This window comes from Kogia breviceps, chromosome 17 (genome assembly GCF_026419965.1).
Source record: "Kogia breviceps isolate mKogBre1 chromosome 17, mKogBre1 haplotype 1, whole genome shotgun sequence".
In the NCBI taxonomy this organism is placed as follows: domain Eukaryota; kingdom Metazoa; phylum Chordata; class Mammalia; order Artiodactyla; family Physeteridae; genus Kogia; species Kogia breviceps.
In genome coordinates, this window is record NC_081326.1 from 69,370,115 (window position 1) to 69,389,923 (window position 19,809).

Consider the following 19,809-nt stretch of genomic DNA (forward strand, 5'->3'; position numbering starts at 1 on the left):
TGTTCCTCATAAACTACACGCGAGAAGCAATCTTGTTCCCGAGTTATAACCCAGTTTGTTCTCCTAAGAAAACATTTCAAACAAAATCCTCTATCCCTTCTGGGGCCGAATGAAAAGTCCCATCCAACAAGGGTACAACTGGATGGGATCTGATTTGCATCCTGTGACACCTGCCAAACTAGAGGTGACCTGAAACCTCGGTATTGACTGCAGTCTTGTCATCATCTCCAAACCTCTTTCTCTTCATCCTCCTGAAAGGTGATCAAGCTGGGGAAGCCAGCACCCCTGTAGCCCATGTACTAAGTCATGCCGTTAACGGGCTCCCGATTAAAATACCCAGTGATGTTCAGGTGACGCAACACGGACAGAAACGCGGCAAATCTGTCCCCGGGCAAATGCCCGAACCCAAAACCCAACTGTGGGACCTGTCTGCTCCTCGTGCAGCTTTCGGAAGATGCTACCTCAGAATGCAGCTCCCTCCCTCTGTACTTTCCAAAGTGCTTCCTCACACGCTGCCTTATGGGATTCTGCATCAATCCTACACGGTTAGTACTTGCAGACTGTGAGACAAGGGAGGTGTCTGAATCACACATCTTCACACAACTTACCCAATGCATTTCTGACAAACTCACAGCCATCTCCAGCCATCCCATACCAGAACCACATATCCCAGTGTCTAAAATGGGTTTTAGTCAATCCAACTTTGAAGACCTTTCCCTTGCTTCCCTTCACACCGCTCTGTGGTCCAAAGATGCACCAAAGCTTGTTTTCATTAATGTCAGAACTTCGAAACCCAAGCCAAAAAGAGAAAGAGAGCAGGACCTTGATTCTCTGGGAAAGACCACAGGGTCACACTTGATTTAGGAACCTTTTAAACATTGATGGAATCTTTTCAAATGAATACAGACGAAAGGGGGAACCTTCAAATAGTGCAAGAATAATAATTCAGTGTTCTGAATTACTAGTCCTCCTAGGAGGAGGGGGAGATGAGTCGTCAATGGGACCGTCAGTAAATTCCTCCATCCTCTCCCCACTGCTTACACCTCCTTTGCAGAAGTCTCCCTTAACAAAGGAGCCAACAGTGCCTTCCCATTCTGCATGCCTGCGTTCCTCATTTGCATGCTATTACTGCATTTGCTAGGCTATTTACATTTAGTCGTTTCCAGTCTCCACCTCCACAGGGAAAGAATTAGGTACGGCTCCATCTCCCTCAACGTCCTGGCACGAAGCTTGGCATTTGAGTCAGTACGTGTGGCCTTGAAATGAATGACCTTAGCAGGCTAAACTGCACCTTTCTCCTGGACGTTTCCCACCACCGGGACAAAGCACAGGGAACTATACTCAGTATTTTGTAATAACCTATAAGGGAGAAGAAGCTGAAAAAGAATATATATATACATATATATGTATAACCAAATCAGTCTGTTGTACATCTGAAACTAACACAACATTGTAAATCAACTATACTCAATAAATGTTTTTTAATTAAAAAAAAAAAAAAAAACCAAGGTGGAGAGGAACTTTGAGGCACTGTCTATACAGAATCCACGAATCTAAGAAAGCCCGTGCAGCTCAGCCAACGGTGTTCAGGCCTGGCTTCATGTCAGAATCACTTAACAATGATACCTGGACCCCACAGAGCAATGGTCTTAGTTTCTGGGGTGAGGCCTTCATCTGTATTCATGTATGTGCTCTGTGCTGTTTGTGTGTGTTTGGTCTTCTTCTTCTTTTTTTTTTTTTTAAGTATTTTTAACTTTTTATTTAAAAATGTTTTTAATGAGAAGGGTAATATAATCCACACATATATAAGCCTTCCCTAGATTTTCCAAGTGTTAATATTTTTGCCATGTTTTCTTCCTTCTCCCTCTTCCCCTGTGTATGTATTGTGTACACATACACACACACTTACAGAGACTGTACGTGTGCTGAACCACTTGAAAGTAAGTTGCAGATATCATGACACTTCACCACTAAATATTACAGCACGCATCTCTTAAAAAGAAAAAAAGAACCTTCATCTGCATAACTGAAATGCAATTATCATACTCAAGAAATTAAATTTGGATACATTTTGTCATCTCATATGGAATCCCTGTTCAAATTTTCTTAATTGTCCCTATAATAATATCTTTTATTGCTATTTATTTTTTAAATTCAGGACCCAATCAAGAATCATGAATTGCATTGGTTTGTCTGTGTTTTTCCCAGCTTTATTGACATATAATTGACATATAACATGGCATAAGTTTAAGGTACACGATGTGGGGATTAAATATGCAGAACATCATGAAATGATAACCACAATAAAGTTCACAGACACATCCAACACCTCACGCAGTTGATTTTGTTTTTTGGTGAGAATTTTTAGGATCTGCTCTCTTAGCAACTTTCAATTATATGACAGAGTTATTTTTAACTATAGCCACCATGCTGTATATTAGATCCTCAGGACCTATTCATCTTATAACTGGAAGTTTGTACCCCATGACCATCTCCATCCATTTCCTGCACCCCCCAGCCCCTGGCAACCACCAATCTGATCTCTGGTCCTGAGTTCAATTTTTTTAGATTCCCGTATAAGTGAGATAATATAGTACCCGTGTCTCTCTGACTTATTTCTCTTAGCATAACGTCCTCAAGGATCATCCATGTTGTTGCAAATAGCATGACCGGCTTCTTTTCTATGGCTGAAAAATATTCCATTTTATATATATACATATATATATATATATATATATATATATATATATATATATATATATATATAACACCACATTTTCTTTATCCGTTCATCCAACAATGGACGCTCAGGCTGTTTCCAAGTCTAGTCTATTGTAAATAATACAGCAATGAACATGGGACTGCAAATAGCTCTTTAAGATACTGATTTCATCTCCTTTGAATATACATCCAGAACTGGGATCGCTGGACCATATGGAAGTTCTGTTTTTAATTTTTTGAGGGACCTCCATACTGTTTTCCCACAGTGGCTGCACCAGTTTACATTCCCACCAACAGTGCATAAGGGATCCCTTTCCTCCACATCCTTGCCAGCACTCATTATTTCTTGTCTTTTTGATGACAGCCATTCTGACAGGTGGGAGGTGACATCTCATTGTGGTTTGATGTGCATTTCCCTGACGATTCGTGATGCTGAGCACCTTTTCATGTGCCTCTTGGCCATTTGTGTGTCTTCTTGGAAAAATAGCTATTCAGATCCTTTGCCCATTTTTAAATCAGATTATTTGCTTTCTTGTTTCTGAGTTGTATGAATTCTTTATGCATTTTGGATATTAACCCCATATCAAATACAGGGCTGCAAGTATTTTCTCCCCCACCATAGTTGCCTTTTCAGTTGATTGATCACTTCTTTTGTGGTGCAGAAGTTTGATGCAGTCCCACTCGTCGACTCTCAAGCATTGCACTTGGTTGTCATGTGCCTTTAGCCTCCTTTAACTGAAACAGTTCTCCTCATCTTTGTTTGTTTGTTTTCATGACATGCACCCTTTGAAAGAGACCACGCCAGATACCTTGCAGGATGTCCCACCATTTGACTTTGCCTTTGTTATTTCTTCATGATGAGATTCAGGTCATTTCAGGTTGGACTGCAGTTCAGTTCCACTGAACTCTTCAGGAGGAAGGTAGGGTCAGTTCGCCTCATTATACAGAAGCTGGATGGCTCTGGGTTCAGGGGGAGTCTGCCAGATTTCTCTTAAGGCGCCTTCTGGCCTAGGTGATTCACATGTGTGTCAAAGTCTGAGAAGCCTTACTCCAAGTGTGGTCTGCAGACCAGCAGCACTCTTTACCCCTGGGAACTTTCCAGAGATGCAGCTCTAAAGCGCCTCACCCTGGAAGGGAGAGTTTCCGTCCCTCTCTGTTACTCTTCTGGTACATTGTCTTCTATAGAGGAGAACCGTGACACGGTGAAGAGAGCACCACCTTGTGGGTGGAGGACTCCGGCGTGATCCGAGCTCCACCACCAAAGAAGTTTCAAGAGCCTGGGCAAACCTCAGCATCTGTCACTCATTTATGAAAGAGAGACACTGGGTACCCTCCCTTCTGGCACGAAGGGCCACTCGATGTCAGCCCATTTCCTAGAAAGTGAATACGGGGCACCTGTGGCCACTGTCATTCCCAGCATATAGCCTCACTGCCGCGCAGAGATCTGACATTGGGGGTTGTTGTTCACCCCTTACTTGACCTCTTCATTCTGCTTGAACAGCTTGAAAATGTCATAAGAAAGAAGGCCAGGAAGAAGTCAGAAGTTCATAAAACGAGAAGAAAAGTCCAATGAGATTATTAGAAAGGGGAGGGGGCATGGATTTTATGAGGGGGGTACAAGAAGAAGGCAGATTAAATACGGTTGAGAGGGGAAGCAAAGATGAAACAATCTTTACTGAAGTCTACAACGTGTTGGTGGAGGTCATGGAGAGGTCATGACCACTGGTAGACCTCTACCAGTGAGGTAAGCTGGCTCCTCATCCCTCCAGTGCTGGGCACGTACTCTGCCCACTGTTCCCACAGTGGGAGCCATTTTCAAGGGTGCAGCCTTGAGTGAGCACATGTTGTTGAGACCACCCGGATAGTGTTACTGAACCCCGTGAAGGCCTCTATATACACTTTTAAGATGCTGGCCGTTGGGTGTGGATATCTACCTGTCTTGCTGCCCAAGACCAGCCTCGTATGTAAGTTCTCCGCTTCTTAAACCCGCCACCTACTCCTCCGGAGTGGCCTGCCTCTTTCTTCCGTCTCTCCTTGCCCTCCATGTACCCAACCAATTTCAGATTTCACCTGGGGAACTCCCGAGGTTGCAAATCAACACAATGCAATGTTCAGCTGTTTAATATCATCACCTTGATTAAATTTCACAACAATCCTGGGGGTGTCGGTGTTATTATCTCCATATCAGAAATAAACGGAACTCCAGGGAAGTTGAGCAAATTGCTCCGGGTCACAAAGCAAGGAAATAGCAAAGTTGCATTAAACCCAGGTCTGACTCCAAAGACCATGCTCTCACCACTGAGAAAGCATGACACGACATAGGTCACCTCACACCTGTCAGATGGCTATTATTTAAAACTAACAAACAAACAAACAAAACGAGACCCTAAGAGTTGGTGAGAATATAAAGAAACTGCAAGCCCTACACACTGTTGGTGAAAATGCAAAATGGTACAGCTGGAAAACAGTATGGAAGTTCCTCAAAAATTAAAAATAAAACTACCATGTGATCCAGCAATCCCACTTCTGAGTATTTACTCAAAATATTATTATCACGGCATCAAAGAGCGATTAGAACCTCCATGTTCACTGAAGTACTATTCACATGAGCCAAGAGGTAGAAACAACCTAAATGTCCATCAACAGAGGAATGGGTAAAGAAAATAGAATACTACTCAGTCTTAAGAAGGAAATTCTGCAGTATGTGACAACATAGATGAACCTTGAGGACATTATGCTAAGTGAAATAAGCCAAACACAGAAAGACAAACATTGCAGGAGTCTACTTATATGAGGTATCTGAGACAGTCAAATTCATAGAGTAAAATGGTGGTTCCCCAGGGCTGGAGGGAGGGGAAAGAGGGAGTTACTAACCAACAGGCATAAAGTTTCAGTTAAGCAAGAGGAGAGGTCGGCTGTACAACACTGTACCTACAGTCAACAATAACGTATTACACACTTAAATATTTGTTGAGGGTAGATTTCATGTTAAGTGTTCTTACCACAATAAAATAAAAATTATTTAAGAAAGAATGAGAGCTTTTCAAAATCCTTCGTTCTCAATAATGAGAAGGAAACCTACAAAACTGAGGAAGAGAATGCAAAGAGGAAATGAGTGGGGTAAGAAAAAAGGTGAGGATAAACTGAGATGGTTAAGAAGACAAACATCTAGGGGGAAATGAGAAAGAATAAGATACATGGGGGCAGAAAAGGAAGAGAATGGGATGAACAGAGTCAGAGAACAGAAGAGCTGAGAGAACTGAATCCAGCAGCAGTCCATCCCTTCCGTAATGAATTACAAGTTGTAGCACTGGCTGAGATGCAGTTCAAGGGATTCCTTACGCCTGGGCTGGGAAGTTGACCAGATGGCCAAACTCTTGAGATTTCTGTTAATACTAATGCTATTATTAGATGATATTGAATATTATTAAGATATCATTAGAGGGAGGGAATATATGTATACGTATAGCTGATTCACTTCGTTGTACCACAGAAACTAACACAACATTGTAAAGCAACTATACCCCAATAAAAAAAAGATATTATTGGAATACATGTTCTATTGGGGCAGAGATTACACTGTTTTGTTTTGTCTGATTTTGTTTACTGCTATAATGCCGATGTCTAGAAGAGCGCCAGGCACAGCAAAGGCATTTCTATGGACTAACATTGACAACACAAATTTCTATCTATTATTGAGCACTTCTTCTATGTAAGGTGCTCTTAGCTCCATAAAAGTCTACGTTGATAACATTTTTTCGACGAAGAAACCGAAACTCAGAGATCCAGCCACTTGCCCAAGAACATACTGGCTGTAAGAGGCAAAGCAAGTTTGGGAAATCAAATTTCTCTTACTTCAGAGACTTGATAAGACTCTGCTTTACAAAGGGGTCTCAGGGAGAGGCCAGTGTCTCTCCTCCACCTTGAGGACTGTAGCTCCTTTAGTCGGTATGCTAGGCCCACCAGCCAGGCCCTTTGCCTTCCAGAGCAGCTGCTGGGTCCTTGCGCCCCACCTCTCGGCCTTGCCTGCCCGACGTTCCAGGGGCCAGTCCACCTGAGAATGCAATCAGTGTGCATCTCTTGTGATCATTTCCCCTTGGTGGGTCAACAGGTGATCGACTGATCATACGCAACCGGCCACGGAGAGACGGTCAGGGCAGTGGGATGCCTGTATGGTCGTCAGTCCAGCAATAACGCCAAGATGAAGCCAGCATCTTTCCACTAACAGGCTAGGAAGGGGGAGTCCCCAGACAGCCTCGGGACCGCCACAGCGGCAGGTGTGTATGACTTTTAAGGAGACCCTATTTCAGAATCAACTAGTAAACACTTCAGGCCTAATACTGGGCTCACTTCATTCATATACACTACTTTCTTTAAGCCTAAAAACCACCCTACGATGGGTGCTTACCATCCTCAACTTACAGATCTTCCCCAACTTGGCTCATGCAAAGTCACAGAGACTGAAGGCACAGTCCGGACGTGCACTTCAAGCCCAGCCCCTTTTCTACAGCATCAGAATCCTTTTCAGCCATGCAGCTAAAGATACGGAGAAGCGACCGGCCTTGCTAGGGTCACGGCGTGGTCCCCCACCTCTCCCCTATTGTCCACTGTAAGACTTCTGAGAGCTCTTCTCATCAGTAACGTTCCGGAATGCTGACTACTGATTCCTGTTCTGAGAATAGGAACACCACGCAGAACAAAGTCGGGGGGAACCTGAGGGTATGCGTTCACTCATCCATTGAGCAAATGCTTACTGGGTGGCTACCGTGAGCCCAGAAGCAGCCTGCTGGGGACTGAGGTGTGGCTAAGACACAACACAGCCCTTCCTCAGCGTCATTCTCAGTCCTGCAGGGGGAGACGAGTGAGCAGATCAGAGTCCAGGGCAAAATCCCGTGCTTGGGGACGCTGCCGAGGAGGGGCAACCCTAGCTCAGCTGGGGGGTCGGGGATAAACCTCCCAGAGGAGGTGACATGAGAACTCGGCCAAGGGGAAAGTGAGTAGCCAGGAGAAAGCAAGGGAGGGGCATTAAAGGCAAAGGGAGCGGGGCGGGGGGCTGGGGGCGGATGGGGGCCGTCTTGGATGCTCACATTTGCTGTATGCTGCTTTGGGGAGAGAAGGAAAAAAATCACATCTCATGGGTCCGGTTCCTTTCTTTTAAAAAAAGCGTGCACTAGCCTGTGAGCCCACGGGCGGCCCAAATTCCTGGCCCGCCTTCTGCCATTAACCACAGCCCAGAATAGGATAATGGCTCTTTGAAGCACGCATTTCAGTGCTTGCAAAATCCTGAATCATCCATGGAAGGTATGGTTTTGCTCACTTGACCGGACTTCCTCCTCTGCTGGAGGAAGGATGTACGATGCCTCCACCGAGGAGGTAAGAGCTTCAATATCAGGAGCTCAAACGCAGCCCAGTGGGTTTTCCCGACTAACGCCCAATTGATCAGAATCCCAATACGGCCGCCACCGCAGGCCATGTCCCGTTTCCCTAACACTGTGGTTCCCTGGGTTCTGAGCAGCCCCTGCTTTGATTCCAAACTCCATTCCCAGCCATTTGCCAACCGTGAACTATGAAGGGGAGACAGAGGCGGGACTAAGAGTCCTCTGTTACCCATGGGGTGAGGGGCATCCAGGGACGCCGGGTAAAATACCCAGAGTCCCGCAATTGTTGGCAGAGGGTCAGAACCGGAATCCGGGCCCCAAAACAAGTGATGACCCACTGCATTCATATGTGAGCTCCAGCTATGGGGTCCTGGACAAGTGGTGCTACCTGTTTTCGTTTTCATATCTTCACCTGTCAAATGTAGGGAACAATTCCCACATCGTAGAGTCACGGTGAGAATGAAATGAAATAAATGATTTGCATGTGTGAAAGTGCCTTTCTCCTCCCATAGTTTGACATTTTCCTGGATCCTCTCTGGGAAACTGAGGCTACATACAGATTTTGGCATTCCCAAACCTGCTTCCAGGTGATGGAATAATTCTAGAGAAGGATAACATGGAGGCCTTACCTATCCCTTCCCCAGACTGGGCAAGACAGGGCTGGATCGCTGGCTGGGAAAGGTGGGAGGGGAAGAAAGAGGGAGCCCACAAACTCCAGTGGGACCCCAGGTTCGGAAGTCAGCCAACACGTACTGAACACCATTCACGTGCAAAAGGACATGTGAGGCTGTGTATGTTTGTGTACACTCAAATAATTCGTGTGCCTTTTTTATTATCGCATATCCCAGTATTATCTTCAGTTCAATTTAACTAAATACAGCACTAGAGACAGAGACGAATATCTTTCAACCCCTTTTTACCACCTGAAGAAAGCAAATGCAAGAGCAGCAATTGCTAACCCTTCTGTCCATTCACTAACACCTGCAAATACACGCAGACATGAATGCCAAAGGCTGGACCGCCCCCCTCCCCCCCCACCCCCGAAAAACCCATGTTCCCGGCTGGACATCCTTAGTTCCTCAGTTTCCGGAAGGCACCCTTTCCAGGCTTCGGTAACCTCTCTAATGAAACCTGTTGCCAAGCCTGAGGTCCTGTGCAGACGCCTCCACCTGGTGGCCAAAGCTGGAAAAGCTTTTCCAACCAAGGAAGATTGGCAGGTAGTGTTTAACTCCAAGGCTCCCCAAACTCCTTCCCACCACGTCGGTCACGGGTCGATTGGAGAAGGACAGAGAGGAATATCCATTGCTAAAGGCACAAGAAGGGTCAAGGTCTTGGCCGATTGCCCGCCAAAACTCTGGTAACGGTACAGCCTCCTGAGAAGCAGCCATCAGGATGACTAAGCCACAGACAGGAAGCAAGGGGTACCTGGAAGTGCCCTGCCAGCCCTGAGGTGCGTGCTGCCAGATGTGATTTCCCCTGCTGGAGAGGAGCCACCACTACCATCTTCGCCCTCTCCCCCAGTACAGCAGGCTTTTCTAGCCAGAGTGTCAGGAGAAGGAGTTCCATCTGCCTTCCCACCCCGCATTTACATCCTGACTAGAAGGGGACTCCTTCCAGGGGGCAAACCTTCAGCCCAGGCCCCTTCACACTCCGGCTGCCCTCGCCCAGCCAAAGCAAGAGAAAGGCAAGCAGCTGAGGGGATATTAGGACCGAATTATGGAGATGTTTCAGCCAAAATTATCCCTGGCCCCCACCTACTGGCACAGTTAAGCCCTCACCCCGCAGTCTAGGCTTAGAGCCTGAGAATCACAATCAATCTCGCCCCCCCATCCCTCTCTCTCTCATTAACTTCCCTAAAAAGAATCCCCAAACATGCATTTTGGCCAGTCCAAGTCCCCAACTGGAGCAAACCACGTTCCTTTCCATACGAGAGAGAATGGAGTCTTAATGTAGCACAAGCAAGCCATCGACACCCGCGCTCATACACACACACACACACACACACACACACGCACACCCCACTGTGGGCAGTGTACCACTCCCATCCCCAACTCCAGGATGCATCATTTAAAGTCAGCAGCGACCCCAAGTAGAAGGGACCCACCCCGAGCAGAGCCACAGAGCGCATGGGAAGATCCGCTTTATCCCGTTCGACCTCCTCGTTAATTAGAAAAACCACAGAATTCTTTTAAGCTTGGATACCAACATCCGGAGAAGGTGCCATAACTGCGCACCCGCGCGCGCACACACAGGCCAAAGCGGTCTCCAAATCAGCTGAGGAGCCGCGCTTGGACCTTTCAAGCCCTGGTGTCCAACACCCAGAGAGTGGTTCACAGACACACACACACACACACCTACACAGCACAGGGCAGGCTGGTCTCCAATTCGGCGGACGGGCGCCCCTGGACTTTGAAGCCTCAGAGCCGTCCCCAGCTCCAGCCACCCCCCACCCCCCGCGAACCCCAGCCACACGCCGCCTCCGAGGGGCGCCCCGAGCGGCCCGGTACTCACACGAGCGCGTGGTAGAGCAGCGCCCAGCCCCGCGGTCTCTCGAGGGCGTCGTAGATCAAAGTTTGGATGCGTCGGTACTTGGCGTTGTTCCTCTTGACAGGGCGGCTCAGGGGGGTCTTGGCCAGGAGCCCGATGCCCTGCGGGGTCCTCCGCAGTCCCTCGTCGCGGCCGCCGCCCTCCAGCAGCAGGGTCCCGTCTTTGTCAGCTCCGGCCCCGAGCGCCAAGGTGACTTGCTCCACGTCGCCCGGCGCCAGCCCCACTTTCCGCTCCTCGTCGCCCGCCGCCGCCGCCGCGTCCCCTCCGGCCGGGTTAGGGGCCCCGCCGCCGCCGCCGCCGCCCCCGTCGCCGCCGCCGCCAGCCGCCCCCGCCGCCCTGCGCGCCTTGAGCCCCATCGGCCTCGCCCCCGCCGGCCGCTTCGCCTTCTCCGCAGCTGCTCCGGGAAGAAGGGGAGCTCGGGGTGCGTGGAAGAGGCGGCGGCGGCGGCGGCGAGCCCGGGAACTCCAATGCCATGATCCGCGCGCCCCTCCCCACCCCCCCCTCCAAAAGCAGGCTAAGGCGGGGCCCCGGGGGGCAGGGGGGAGGGGTCACATCCCGCGCGGGTCAGCCGCGGGACACCGGGGGGCGCGGGCCGCGGGCTGCGAGGGGCGGGCGAGGGCACGCGAGGCTGGCGCGGAGGCGCTAGGGCGCGCGGCGGCGGGAGCCCGGCACCGGCGCTCCGGGGCGGCGGCGGCGGCGGCGGCACCTGGGCCGGCGAGCCCGAGACAGCATCGCAGTTTATTTACAAGCCGGGTGCCAGCCGCCCTCCCGCCCGCCACACGCGCCGCCGCCGCCGCCTCCTCCCTCCTCCGCGCTCCTACCCGCGCCACCCCCCCGTCCCGCCCCGCCCGCCCACCCGCTCGCTCCAGCCTCAGCCTCGCTCCAGCCGCAGCAGCGAGCGGGCGACGGCGCCGAGGCCGGAGCGCACGCCACCTCCCTCCAGCCCGCGCCAGGGTGGGGCCCCGTCGTCCCGCCCCTTCGCGGCCGGAGGCCCGGGCGGCGCCCCGCCCCTCCCCGCGGCCGCCGGAGAGCAAGTGCGCGCAGCTGCGGCCGCCGAGCCGGCCTCCCCGCGCGCCCGCGGGCGTTGGGGCTTACCCCCGGCGCGGCATGCGGCGCGAAGAGAAGGGGCTGGGGGCGTCGTCTCTTTTCCCGCGTTCGCCTGGGCCCTGCATCTTTATGTTTTCCCTTCACCTCCCAACCCAGCCTCTGGGCTTCGGAAGTAAAAATCGAAGTTGCTGGGTTGGCCAAGGCCGAGCGCACCGCGAACCCACCCGCTCGGTGCTAGCAATGCTTGTGGCTCCCTAGTCCCTTTGGTTCATGGTTCGTGGTGGACAGTTCCGCCCTCACCTCCCGGCCCCCTGAATGGCACCTCCATCAACTAGAGTGAGCAGAGACCGAAGAAATAGGACACGGGGGATCGGCTTCGCTCCTAACTTGTGCTCTAAGCAGGTCGTGCCCTCTCTTGCCTGAGTTTCTGTTCATTCATTCAATCAGTGACTAAACCCACGTGAGTAAGAGAGGCGATGTTCTAGCACCAGGGCAGACGAGGTCCCTGCGCTCAGAAAGCTTGCATTCTCGAAAGGTGGAAGATAATAACGGAAAAACAAACATAACAGCATAATTTCCTATATTGGTAATTCAACGAGGAAAGAAAATAGCGTCCTGTGCTACAAGCGGGGAACTTTTTTAAGTTGGCTGCTCCTGGAAGATCTCATTGTGGAGGCGACATTTGGAGGTGAGGTGTAATGGTAAGCTGGAAAAACTACGTAAATGTCCAGGAGAGCCTCCCAGGCAGCAGAACAGCAAATGCAAAGGTGAAGATCATCTTGAGCTTATTGAGCTCCGAGGAGAGTAGAAGAAGGTGAGGCCTCAATTGGGGGGTGGGGGTGGGGGTAGATCTTGTTAATTAGCTAGGGGTCGTGCCCTTTGAACCTAACTCCCTCCCTTCCTCTACCATCGCCGCCGCCAGCATTAGAGAAACCCTTCACTCCTGCTGCCCAGGCACCTGGTGCCTCCTTTATTTTTCACTGTCTCTCCTTTTGTCTGATGGGGTGGAGGGGAGGGTGTGTGAGCAAGGCCAAGCCAAAGATCTATCCCTAGTGTGCAGGAAGGAGCCACCAGAAGGCCTGCATGTGGAATGTGGCTCTGGATTTGCCTGGAGGAGTTGGCCAAGAAGAGTGAAAGAGAGTGAAGAGCAGGGGACTGGAGGAGAGAGGAAATGGGGAAAGGGAGAAAGGATGGGGGAGGGGAGAAGAATGGGGTGAGGAAGGAGGAGAGGGACCTGTATGAATGACTGTCAGAGGGTAGAACCTCAAAAATCTCAGCAGCAAGAAGGGTGCAGTTTCAAGAAGGGAGTTAAGCTATGCTACAAAGCTCAAGTCCTTAAAATGGTGTTGCATTGGCACAAAAACTGCTTGGTGCAACAGAACAGTTTGCCCAGAAAGTGACTCTAATGTGAGAACGATATATAAAATAAGACATGAAAACCCAATGGAGAAAAATTATTCCTTGGTCAATGGGCTGCACGATGGGTTTTGTGAAGATTACGTGAATTGGTATATGGAAACGTGACTCCCGCACAGTGGGACCCCGATAAATGTTTATGAATAAATTAATGCTCAACAATTAGTTGGAACGTGTTAGTAAGCAGTCAGTGCAAACTCTGGGAAGGGGGAAAAGTATGGAGAAAGGGAATTGCCTGGATGAGAAAAGCTCCGGACAGAAGCCGGGCCCCTGAAGCAGGCTCCCTAACGTTTGTTAAGCCTCCACCCCACCAGAGCACCAGCACGTGCAGGTACTTTCTGTCCCGGCCCAATCCAACTACCCAGAAGCAATCTGCCTTTCATATCTGAGCACCTTTTATAAAGTTACCTTCCCCCACAATCCCTTGCTGTTTTATTCATTCATTACATTTATCACTGCTTAAAATGATCATATTTGCATTGTGTTGACTATTATCTTTCTAAACAAGCGCAGGGGCTCAGCATCCTAGCAGAACACCTGTTATATATAATAGTAAGCTCTCAGTATTTATTGCCAGCATGAAAGAATGATGAGTAAATGAATGCAGAATGCAAAGACTCCAGAACAATGCCTGGTACCTAATGAAGCATTGGCTGTATGTTTGTGTATGAGATTTTTGTTTTTGTCTGTTACTATTATGAAAGTCTTTAATCTTAGGAAATCTTAATACTGTTGTAACTTCAGTAACGTGGTGACAAAAACATTTTGACAGTACTTAAAAAGCCTCACTAGATAAGCTCAAAAGGGTACTAGTCAAGGACTACATAGAAGGCATAAGAAAGAATTCATTACTGTGCAATTAATCAAAAGTTCCGATTTCCAAAACGACAGTTTGGACCTCAGACACGCGAGGAGGCTTCTATCTGGATAAGATCCGCAGATGGTCAAATATTAACGTTTTAAAATCAAGCGCGGGGACTGTTCATGCCCCCCCAAAAGGGTGAAGCAAAGTCAATATCAAATTCGTAGCTCTGATCCAGTTAAACCCAACGATAGGGAAACTGCCAGGGAGTTTGGAAATTGATTTGCTTCAGTGGTTTTATAATCTGATGGAGAGTGTTGTTCAGATAGGAAGTTTGGAAATGTCACCAAAAACTGGGTGCCGTTTGTGAGGCTATGTAATCTCAACCCTCTATAGCACATTTTCCCACTAATGGAAATCAAATGTCCTATATCCCACTGGAAGGAATCTGCTTTGAAGCCCAAATCCCAAAAGCCTCAGGTGTCAACTGGGTATTGGCACCAAGACAGAGTTCGATGACAGAGTATCCTCAAGAGTCAGGCAGGGGCCACGGTGGAAACAGCAGGGCATCCCCTCCTGGCTTTGCATGCCAGCTCTGTGATCTTGAAAACCCAAGCACTTCCTAGTTCTTAAATTTTCCTCTCGGGATCCCTCCTCTTTTTGCTTTTGTTTTCGCCTCTCCTGGTGTTCATCTCACTGTACTTTAGGGCGAGTGAAGTCTTTCCCCTTTGCAGGCGGGAAGCCTTGCTGAGAATGAATAAGGAGAGAGGGAGAGAGAGAGAGAGAGAGAGAGAGAGAGAGAGAGAGAGAGAGAGAGAGACCAAAAGACCTCCTCTGAGCCTCAGTTTCCACCTTTGTAGATCATACTTCTTAGGGTTAGGCGTGTAGTGACCAGTGATAATACTCCAGTGCTGGTTACTATCACTGTAATCAAATGAGCCGGGTAGTATCTCAGATTCACAGGAACGGGCTAATGGGGACCCTCCCCACCCTCTCTCCCTGCTCCCAAAACACATTAAATAACTGTGTTAGACCATGTTTAAATTTGCTTTTAGTACTTGTTGCATAAGAAGTGCATATAGTTGTAAAGAAATTATGAAATATAAATCAGCAAAAAGGCAACGATAATAATTTGTCATCTTGTTACCCAGAAGTACCCTCTGCTAACATTCTGGCGGTGACTATCGCCAGCAGTACTGCAGCAAAAACCAACACTCGGCCCCCAGAATGACACCTTCCCTCGGGTGTGCAGCCAGCCACCTGGTGGCAGGTTGATTACATTGGACCTTCCAACCGTGGGTGGGGGAGATGTGACCTCACTAGGACAGACGTATCTCCTGGGTACAGAATTGCCTCCCGTGCCCATGATGTTTCGGCCAACATCACCCTCCATGGACTGAACATACTGTATTCACTATCGTAGAATCCCACATACAACTGCTTCTGATCAGATCATGCATCCACACCGTGCTTGTTATAACTCTACCTCTGGGAGGAGCCAGTGAGACAGGTCTTTGCAGCTAAGGAGACACCCTTTGCTTTTTTGGAAGAGACAGCACAAGCTCCAATTTTGGGTCTGTAACAACCCAGGCCAAAAGGACATATATTTGGAAAGGAAGGATCCCACGCCTCCCCTGTATGTATTTTTGTTCTTGAAAACCCAACTACAGCACATCCTCAAAGTTGCTGTTTGCTTCCTTTTCCTAAACTTCAGACCACCCTACATGAGGGCTTCCTCGCAAGTGAGAAGACGTCCTGGGGATGAAAGAGATGACGGTGGCAGAAGGACACCCTTGCACCTGTGTCACCCAGAGGATGAGGGCTGCTTAAAGTATGGAATTTAGACCCAGACCCAAATTCGGGTCCTGGCTCTGTGCCTTGGAGCTTAGTGACCTTGACCTCATATCTGACCTCAGTTTCCTCGTCTGTAAAATGGTCTGATCACCATTCAGGGATCCATGATGAGGCAGAGCTGCGCAGCCTGTGATGTACTGTGCACATGACTCGAAGGTGTCTGGACACGTGACTGTGGAAGGCAGCTCAGCTCAGGCGTGTGATGGGCAGTGAGGGAGCTCCCAGCCCCACGTGGCACTCACCTGCACCCCAGGTGGCAATAGCTAAAGGGCTTAGCTTTGGTTGTCCTCAGGGGGAAAAAGCGTTTCTTTTCCCTGCCTCGCCTTTGCCATTGTTACATTAACCTTTACATTTTATTTGCATGTTTCTTCGTGTCATTTTTGCTTTTTCTTTTAAATAATTATATTGGGTAAAAGAGTCAACTCATCCATCTAATGAATTCATTCATTCATCTTTCCAGTGAGCGTTTATTGATTGCCCGTTTCATGCGTTGCTCTCTATCTGTGGGAAACAGGAGGAAAAAAGAAAAGAAAGTTGAGTAATGAATGTGGTTATTGTTCTCTACTAACCATGATGAAATGATACTTAAAGAGGTTAAGGACCCTGCTCAAGGTTACACGGCAAAAAATGGGGGTCCCGAGATTCAAGTTATCTAGAGTCTATACTTTCAACCCCTAAGTTGTATCGCTTGCTGAGAATTCTGTGCCAACTGGAAGCCTCAGCATATGCGAAGCCTTGGAGTCAAGACTCAGTGTGGAGGGACTTCCCTGGCCACAGTGGTTAAGACTTCGCCTCCCAATGCAGGGGGTGCGGGTTCGATACCTGGTCGGGGAGCTAAGATCCCACATGCCTTGCAGCCAAAAAACCAAAACATAAAACAGAAGCAATATTGTAACAATTTCAATAAAGACTTAAATAAAAAGGGTCCACATCAAAAAAAAAAAAAAGACTCCGCACTCCCAATGCAGGGGGCATGGGTTCGATCCCTGGTCAGGGAACTAAGATTCCCATGTGCTGTGGTGCGGACCAATGGGGGGGGAAAAAAAAAGACACAGCCTGAAGTTTCCAGGGCAAGAGGTTCAGATGGCCGAGGTGAGCGTAAATGAAGCAGGGGCCGTTCGGGACAGGCTTGCCTAGGTACCAGGCTTATGGACTTGGGGACCACAGGGTGCTTTAAGCCTAGACTGACGTGGTCCCAGGCGGTTGCAGAAAAGGCTTTGCGATGACTCTGGAGGAGAGGCTGGAATGGGGAGGAATTAACTCTATTAGAACAGTTACAAGACTGTTGGTGGAGCTCATCTGAGAGATGTTGCGGTCCGGACGGAAAGTGGCGGCAGATCCCGGAGAAGACGGGTGGAACGGCTGCAAGAAGTGTTTGGCACAAAAGAGTTCTCAAGGGCTTCCCTGGTGGCGCAGTGGTTGAGAGTCCGCCTGCCGATGCAGGAGACACGGGTTCGTGCCCCGGTCCGGGAAGATCCCACATGCCATGGAGCAACTAAGCCCGTGAGCCATGGCCGCTAGGCCTGCGCGTCCGGAGCCTGTGCTCCGCAACGGGAGAGGCCACAGCAGTGAGAGGCCCGCATACCGCAAAAAAAAAAAAAAAAAAAAGAGTTCTCAAGAATTAGTATCTGGGAAAAGGCAGGAGGGCTGGGTCACTGGGTCACTTGGCATTTGAGAGGCAGAAGCAAACCCAGCTAACGTCTCAGCCTCCCTGCCTCCTGCCTGTGGGTTCCCTGCTAAGCTAAGCATCCCTCCTCTGGCTCCAGTAATTGACTCCCTGGGCAGTCTGTTCCTTTCTCTCCATCAGATTAAGCTCTTTCTCTTCGGTCTTGATTGCTAAAACACCCTGTTTGCCCACACCATTTACATATTCCAACTACCCGCTGCCATTTCCCTTCTAATGAGCCCATGTACCTGCGTTCAAGAGCGTCTGGCCCGGAGCCTGTTGGTGCAGGAGGGCTGAGTGCTGCGGGCACATATGCTCTTCACAGTGTCTTCAGACGAGGAGTTCCGGGACCGTTTTCCCACCTCCTTCTAGTCCTGATGGAGTAGACGTTTGTGTCTCATTACCCACCCCTCCAGACGCCCGGATACTCCATTTACCTTCGTTGACAGAGAGGAGAGCTCCATGCCAACTGGAGAAGCGCTCCCGGTTCTAACTGCCATCGTAAAAGGTCCATTGTATCCTTTGTCACGTGCGCAGAGCCTGTTAAGCCCAAAGTCTTCCTAATTCCCATCACTGAACGTTGTGCAGAGGGGAAGCTGATGTCTGGGGGCTAAGGAACTGGACGGAGGGTGATGGGTAGCTACTGCACGACGGTGCTGCATAGGGAGAACCCGGGCTTTTGAGACAGGCTGCTCTGGGCGGGAATTCTTTCTCTGAAAATTGCTAAGCATTTGACCCCGGGCAGGTTAAATAATCAGTCTCAGCCTGATCTGTAAAACAGGAATAATAATTACCTTGAAGGGACGTTTCAGGAGTAAGGGAGTTAATATTTGTAAACCTTTGGCACTTCGAGGCAATTAATACATATTAACTCATATGCTGAATATTAACATATTAATTACAATAACAACAATTGTTATGATATCCAAATTAGAAGAGAACTTTTGGGTGTCAAGTCCAGTGTTGCCCCACACGTGGTGACGGTGACCCACATTTATGTTACAACCAGTGCGTGTAGTATGACATACACACAACCAACCGAAATGAGTGAGGATACCTTCTGATATCTGCTGTCCTATAGTTTATAAAACGCTGGTTGCAGACGGTAGTCGTCTGCTGGCAGTGCCAAAACAAAAGCCCACAGACTCACTGGCTGAAAGAACAGAAATTTAGGAAGTCCAAGATCAGGTTTTTGGCAGGGTTGGTTTCTTCTGGTGTCACCTCCGTGGCTTACCGATGAGCTGCCTCCCTTCTGTGTCTTCATGTGGTCTTTTCTCCACGTGTGCCCACTCCTGGTGTCTCTTTGTGTGTCCATTTCCCCTTCTTATAAGGACACCAGTCGTGCTGGATTAGGGCCCATCCTAACAGCGTCATCTGAGCTCACTCACCTCCCTAAAGGCTCTGTCTGCCAATAGAGTTACATCCAGGTACTGGAGGTTAGGAGGCCAACACGTGAATTTTGGGGGGATACAATTCAGCTCATAACATGAGCCCACTACAGATAGTTTACATTCCACTAAAGGGTCATGAACCTAGCTGATAAAATGGGAATCCAGATCAGTCTATAGCCAAGTCTTTTGGTCTCTACTTGACTATCTCCAGCACATTGCCTTCCAAGAAGGAATCCCGTTGTTGAATAACCAATACGCTCACCACTTAGTGACCATTCGGGGGGGAAGCCCTGTGCTCTTAGGCACCTTTCCTTCTTTACCTCATTTAATTGTCACAGCCGCAGGCGTATGTGGATTGCCCAGAGTCGGAGAACAATGGCTGAACAAAGGTTCAGATTTTTCTCCAAATCGCAGAAGATGCCGTCCCCATAACTGGAAAGTTTTTCTTCGTGGCGAGGTGCAGTTTTCCCGAGGTAATGTGAATGTCACGCAGGTGGTAGAATTCAGGTGTTTCATAGGAGGGCAGTGATAGCTCAGGGTTTAGTGTTTGGAGACCTAATAGGTTTCAATCCCAACCTTGGCACTTTCTGGCTATATGTGGATTTGAGGAAGCTCTGAAAGTGCTCTCGTGCTCAGCTTCTCCTTCAGGAAAATGGAGTTGTTAGTAACATTTACCGCATGTGGTTATGGTGAGGTTCAGAGCTAAATACGGAGACCCCAAGAAATTGTTGTTACGTTGCGGATGGTTTGGGGACCACATTCTTCTTTCTGTTTGACCCATTATTAATCTCTTTGAGCCTAATTTTCCATTATTATTATTATTATTATTCCCACATTTATATTAAATATTATATCCATAATAAAAGCTTCCTAAGAAGACTATTGAAAGACTAGATAATCTAACACATGTAAGACACTGCATTATTTAGAACTTAATTGTGTCTTGACTTTTCTTTTGATGCTACAGATTGCCTGGGAAAAAATGAA

At 48.7% G+C, this 19,809-nt stretch overlaps 1 protein-coding gene across 2 annotated transcripts in view; it reads right to left on the reverse strand.

Annotated features, from left to right (window-relative positions):
• KCNQ3 (potassium voltage-gated channel subfamily Q member 3) overlaps window positions 1-11,096 on the reverse strand; it is a 270,967-nt gene extending 259,871 nt beyond the window's left edge. For both annotated transcript variants that reach the window (XM_059042708.2, XM_067017560.1), the window contains exon 1: window positions 10,611-11,096. In XM_059042708.2, coding sequence (XP_058898691.1) covers window positions 10,611-11,002 — 392 coding nt within the window. In that variant the 5' untranslated portion in view covers window positions 11,003-11,096. The remainder of the gene's footprint in view (window positions 1-10,610) is intronic.
• Window positions 11,097-19,809: the final 8,713 nt, after the last annotated feature.